Source organism: Athene cunicularia (genome assembly GCF_003259725.1).
Source record: "Athene cunicularia isolate RWA chromosome 13 unlocalized genomic scaffold, athCun1 chr13_part1, whole genome shotgun sequence".
Classification (NCBI taxonomy): domain Eukaryota; kingdom Metazoa; phylum Chordata; class Aves; order Strigiformes; family Strigidae; genus Athene; species Athene cunicularia.
Genome location: NW_020799117.1, coordinates 9,890,120 through 9,895,974, shown reverse-complemented (window position 1 = coordinate 9,895,974; position 5,855 = coordinate 9,890,120). Strand labels below are relative to the sequence as shown.

The 5,855-nt window shown below is 62.6% G+C and overlaps 1 protein-coding gene across 1 annotated transcript in view; it reads right to left on the bottom strand.

The window, feature by feature from the left end:
* Window positions 1-282: 282 nt before the first annotated feature.
* FGFR4 (fibroblast growth factor receptor 4) overlaps window positions 283-5,855 on the bottom strand; it is a 12,073-nt gene continuing 6,500 nt past the window's right edge. Inside the window, exons 3-18 of the mRNA XM_026858522.1 lie at window positions 5,070-5,343; window positions 4,881-4,970; window positions 4,569-4,735; window positions 4,357-4,480; window positions 3,912-4,102; window positions 3,658-3,796; window positions 3,379-3,572; window positions 3,018-3,163; window positions 2,648-2,769; window positions 2,437-2,547; window positions 2,125-2,315; window positions 1,628-1,750; window positions 1,483-1,553; window positions 1,074-1,211; window positions 895-1,000; window positions 283-814 (exon numbers count right to left, since the gene is read on the bottom strand). Coding sequence (XP_026714323.1) covers window positions 668-814; window positions 895-1,000; window positions 1,074-1,211; window positions 1,483-1,553; window positions 1,628-1,750; window positions 2,125-2,315; window positions 2,437-2,547; window positions 2,648-2,769; window positions 3,018-3,163; window positions 3,379-3,572; window positions 3,658-3,796; window positions 3,912-4,102; window positions 4,357-4,480; window positions 4,569-4,735; window positions 4,881-4,970; window positions 5,070-5,343 — 2,334 coding nt within the window. The 3' untranslated portion in view covers window positions 283-667. The remainder of the gene's footprint in view (window positions 815-894; window positions 1,001-1,073; window positions 1,212-1,482; window positions 1,554-1,627; window positions 1,751-2,124; window positions 2,316-2,436; window positions 2,548-2,647; window positions 2,770-3,017; window positions 3,164-3,378; window positions 3,573-3,657; window positions 3,797-3,911; window positions 4,103-4,356; window positions 4,481-4,568; window positions 4,736-4,880; window positions 4,971-5,069; window positions 5,344-5,855) is intronic.

Sequence of the window (5,855 nt, the reverse complement as noted above, 5' to 3'; positions counted from 1 at the left end):
TGGAGTTCACGGTGGCTTAGTGCAGCAGCAGTTAATGGGGAACAGATGCGAGGGTGCTTTGTGCCGGAGCGGGCCTGGAGGCACGGGAGTGGGGACATCGCTTCCTGCACCTGTGGCACTGCCTCTGTGTCCCCCGGGAACGCTCCCAGGCTCCCACTCTGGCTGGGGAGTGGAGGCAGCCCCTGACCCGCCTTCCCAGCTCATCTGGGCCTTTCGCCCCCCAGGAGCAGCCCAGAAACTGTGCTGGGGTCTATTCCAAAAAAATAATTTATCAGGTCGATATTTCATGTACATAAATACTCATCTCTATGGCTATGTACAGACACAGCAGGAGCCCGGCAGGCAGCGGGGCTCCTGCCCAGAGACACTTCCACCAAAGTGCTGGCCAAAGCTCAGCTCCCTGGGCAATGCAATGGGCATCCTGGGCAGTGCCTGCCCCGGGGAGGCTCTGGCTCCTGCTGCCCTGCAGTGCCAGGCAGGTCTCAGCCAGGACTGAAGGCTCAGTGCCAAAATGGAGCCCGGAGAGAGGGACTCTGTGCCCTGGAGCTGTGGCTCGGAGCCCTGCCAGCCCACCACTCACACCAGGCAAAAGAGGGAACCTGCGGGAACCCACACCCGCTCCCTGCAAGGGCAGAAGCGGCCTCAGCACCACCCTTCCCTGATGCCCTTAAGTCCTCACGCTGGGGTAGGAGAAGAGACGGGGAGCCAGCGGCAATGGGTCGTGGGTGAAGACAGAGTCGTCGGAGGAGCAGGAGCTGGCGGTGTCCTCACAGGAGGGTGAGTACTGCTCGAAGGGCATGGAGAGGTCCAGGTACTGCAGGGAGAGATGGTGCCATCAGCACCGGTGCCATCAGCACCCACCCCACCACCCACCAGACCCCCCACACCCCTCACCTCCTCTGAAACGGCTGCCAGGATTTTGTCCAGCCCCTCCACGAGCTGCTTGAAGGTGGGGCGCTGCGAGGGCACAGCGTGCCAGCACTCCCGCATCAGCATGTACCTGTAGGGTGGATGAGGGCGTGTTAGTGGGGTCTCACCATGCCCCCTGCCCACCCTGCCTGGCCGGTACTCACAGCTCATGGGTACAGTTGGATGGCCGGTCCATGCGGTGCCCTTCCTTCAGCAGCTTGAAGAGCTCCTCGACAGGGATGCCGGGGTAAGGGGAGCCCCCCAGCGTAAAAATCTCCCACATCAGGATCCCAAAGGACCACCTGAGATCATGTGTGACAAAGGGGGGTCAACCATGTCTCAGGACCCTCGTTGTGCAGGTAGGGCTGTGGCTCGCCCCACTGCACCCTGCCTTGTCATGGGAGCAGGGTTGGGAGAGGGTAGCATCACCGCTAAGGAAGATGTGCCCCACTGCTGCTGGCCCCATGGAGTACCCCTGTCCTCCTCATGGGGACCCTCCAGTAATCCAGCCCTGGCATAACCCCACGGCATCCTCGTCCCACACCCGACAGCATCCTCAGCCCCAGGACTCACACATCGCTCTGGTGGGTGTAGACACGGTCGAACAGAGCCTCAGGTGCCATCCACTTCACTGGCAGGCGGCCCTATGGGAGAGCAAACCTGGCTGGGGGTCCCTCTAACACCACCCCCACCCTCTTCTCCCAGCACCCCCACTCACGTTGCTGGTTTTCTTGTAGTAGTCAATGTCATGGACATCCCTGGCTAAGCCGAAGTCGGCGATCTTCATCACGCTCTCTGCTGTGACCAGCACGTTGCGGGCAGCCAGGTCACGGTGGATGCACTGCCAGGGGGGAGCATCACCCACAGAGGGTGTGAGATGGCAGATCCAGCTCTGTGTGTCCCCTCCCCACACTCGGAGCCACTGCCTCCCTCCCATGCACCCTCCGGCACCGCCTGCACCTCTGCAGTGGTGGGGCCACCCTCACACCAGGCTGTGGAGATGAGTCAGGCTTTAAGCTCCACATTTTTGGGGAGATACTGCCCTGAGCTTTGCTGGATGTGGTCAGGAGGTTCAGGACAGCCCAGGCTAAGTGGAGGCCCCCTCTCCATAGGGACAGTGGTTTCACCAGGGACACACAGCTCCTCTGTCACTGCCACACTCCCTGCCAGGCTGTGCCAAGCACAGGCAGCCCACATGGGCTGTGCCAGTCCTACCCGTTTGGACTCCAGGTACTCCATGCCACGGGCCACCTGGTAGACGCAGGAGACCAGGTCCTTGAAGGAGAGCTGCTCCTCGGGCATTGCCGCGATGTCAAAAGCGTAGTCAGGTATCGGGGGGCGGCGGGCACGGAGGTACTCGCGCAGGTTGCCCTTCGCAGCAAACTCCACAATCACATACAGCGGCCCTGGGAAGGGCATCCACTCTGCTCAGCCCCTGTCCTGTCCCACCCTGCCTGCCACTGTCCCCAACAATCCCCATTCCCCCCACCACTCCATGCCCATGCCCTGCCTGCACAGCCCCCTCACCGTCCTGCGTGCAGACCCCCAGGAGGTTGATGATGTTCTTGTGCTTGTCCATGAGCTTCATCATCTCCATCTCAGATATGAGGTCAGCCAGGTCCTTGTCAGTGGCGTTGTCTGTGGGAGGAGGGCCATGTCACCATGCCAGCTGGGATGACACTGCAGCCTGGCACTGATGCCACCTCTGTGCCTGGGACACTGGCAGAGGAGCCGTTACCTTTCAGCATTTTGACAGCCACGGTGATAGCTCTGTCCGGCCGGTCTCTGTCAAGGCCGTAAGCCTCTGCCCGCACCACCTGGCCAAAGCAGCCTTCCCCCAGGGGCTTGCCCAGCACCAGCCTGGCAGGGACAGGCAGAACTGTGAGGGACCACAGGGATGGCCCTGCTCCCCGCCACTGCATGGGCAAACCCTGAGGGGCAGAGGCGGTGTGGCTGCTCTGCTCTGCCCGAGCAGAGTCCCAGAGCCCTGGGGTATGGCGGTGCTGAGGTGTCCGGCAATGGCCAGAGCCCTCCCCATTCAGCACCCACATGCTGCTGTCCCCAGGGCAGCTGGGAAGAGCAGCCCCCAGTCCCGCACAGCGCCGTACTTGTCTCGGGGGAACTCCCACTTGGCGTCGAGGGGCAGGTCCAGCTCCATGACCCCAGCTAGCATCGGGGCACAGCTGGAGGAAAGACGGGTGACGCGCATCAGAGATGTGCTGGACTTCCCGGAGGAGCTGGAGTCCAGGGAGAACTGTGGAGAGAGCCAAGAGACATCAGCCATCCCACCCCATGCTCCAGGACCAAACAGAGACCCAGTGGTGCTGCAGAGAGTCCCTCACTCGGAGCAATGGGCGAGGAAGCCGCATGAGGTGGTGGGTTAAGGTGTGATGGTTGCAAGTGGCATTCGTGGAGCCGGTCGGTCACCAAGGAACCCCCATGCCTCCCAGGCTCCAGCTTGGCACTCACCTGTCGAATGAGTGGGAATTTGGAGAGCTTGTGGACCGCCATGGGCTCCAGGGGCTGCTTGCTCGACTGCGTCTGCATCCGGCACAGCACCACAATGATGACAGCCATGGCCACGGCCAGCGAGCCCGAGGTGTAGATGATGATGTCCATGTACTTGGCCTCAGGGGCTTCAGCTTCCCGCATCAGCTCCTCTTCTGGAGGAAGTTAATGAGTTGGCCTGAGCCGTGGTCCCTGCATGCTGGGGGTTCCAAGCTCCCACACCAGGACCCCCACCCCTACCTGGCAGGACGGTGAGCCAGGCAGACTGGTAGGAGAGGCCAATGGAGTTCCCCGCCAGGCAGGTGTATTCACCAGCATCCTCCACGGAGACATTGCGCAGGTACAGCACCTCCACCTCAGAGCTGTTGATGTCTGCAGTCTGCCAGGGAGAGGGATCCATGGTCAGCATCCCTCTTCCTTGGGGGGCTCTGTGCATCCCCTGTCACCACTATAGGGTGGGTGTCTGGGACCCGGGTGCTTCTAGCCCTTGTTACCTTGAGCACTTGCACATAGGGGACCCCGTCGGGACCATAGTTGCTGCCATTCACCTCGATGTGCTTCAGCCACTGGATGTGGGGCTGGGCATCGCTGTAGACCTTGCAGAAGAACTCCACATCGCTGCCCACCAGGGCCGTGGTGTTGGCGGGCAGCCCAGCCTGCAAGATGGGCCTGTGCGGGGACCTCTCTGCAGAGAAGAGCAGAGAGGTGTCACCAACACAGTGCCCCAGAGCAGGAGCTCCTGTCTCCCTCCTTCGCCACCCACCATGAAGCCACAGAGAGCCCATCGTCAGCATTACAGCAGACCAGTGCAACCCGAGCCTGGGCTCCATTCCCACGTGCCCACAAGGGACACAATCAGAGGCTCCTCTGCCCCCATGACTCCTCTGCCAGGCTTGGGGGTGGGGAGCCAGGACCACCGCCGCACTGAGGAGCCCTCACCCAGCACGTCCAGGAGGTAGCTGTAGCGGATGCTGCCAAACCTGTTCTCCACCAGGCAGGTGTAGTTGCCTCGGTCAGAGGGCACCACGCTCTCCATCACCAGGCTCCAGTGCTGGTGCCGGAGCTGCAGAGGGAAGAGGCAAGGCAGCGAGGTGTGATGGTGAGGCCGGACCCGGGGAGGGGAGGCTGCGGTGGGGCGACACGGCCCTTACCCGGATGCCCCCAATGCGGTGCTCTCCCCGGAACTCGCGCCCGTTCTTCAACCAGCGGATGCTGGGGCTGGGGCTGCCCGAGGCTGGGCAGCGAAACTTCACTGTGTTCCCCGCAGGGACCGCATAGAGCTTCTTGTCCATCCGGTGCGGGTGAGTCCAGTAAGGAGCTGGGGAGACATGGGGCATGCAGTGGCAGGGGGCCAAGAGGCTGCCGACGCTGCTCCCGGATGCTCGTGCTGTGAGCAGGAGGCAGCAGTGCCCCACGCTCTGGGACCTGCCCCAGCTGCCCTCTCCTGCCGGGGTGGCACTGACCTCTGTGCATATAAACAGGTTCCTCATTTCGGTCCCCGTGGGGTCCATCCCCATCACTGTCTTCATCATCATCACCCGACGCCAGCGAGTCTGCAAAGGTAAATGGGTTGAGAGGGACATCCCTGCCTGCAGGGCAGGGCAGGCTGCCTGCTGCCCCGGGGCGGAGCTGGGCCCTGCCGGGGCTCCTACCCACTACAGAGATGGTGAAGTTGCGCAGGATCTCCCCAGTCCCCCGCGCCCGGCACACATAGAGCCCCGAATCCTCGTAGGCAACTTCTGAGATCTCCAGCAGGCTCTGCCGGAGACGGATGCGATCCCCCGGGATGAGCGGCCTGGACTCCTTGTACCAGACTACGCTGGCACCGCTCTGGTTGGCGTCACAGTACAGCTTCAACGTGTTGCCTGGGTCGAGCAGGAGATGTTCCTCTTCTGACTCCAGCATTGGGCTCTCAAATAGCTCTGGAGAGATGCTGTGAGCACCCACCCTGGTGCCCGCCCCTCCCCAACAGCAGGGCCACACCACGCACCCAGCCCAGTGTGGAGAGCACATGGTGTGACACAGCCCAGTGCCCAGCTCTGCCACCCCGGCAGCGGGCAAGGACTGGACTCTGCCCTAGAGCATGGGGACATGGCTTGCCCCGCGGCATGTCACTGTCCAAGGCCACACGTGCCACCGTCCTTCCACAGACGCCTCTCCCAGCGGCACAGAGTGCTTCAGCCCGTCCTGCCTCATCGAACACAGCACCAAATGAGGGCAACAAACCCCCCCTGCCCGCCCACTGCGGGACCTCCATGTGCCCCAAGCACAACTGGGTCCCCCACAGCCTGGCTGGCCCTGGTGACACACAGGCTGGGCAGTGGCGGTCTGCCTGCCGATGGCTGGCAGCAGGTGTGTGCACATGGGGAGCAGAAACAACCCCAACACCCCCATAGCAAACTCACCGCAGCCACCCCGCTCCTTCCCTGTCTCTTATA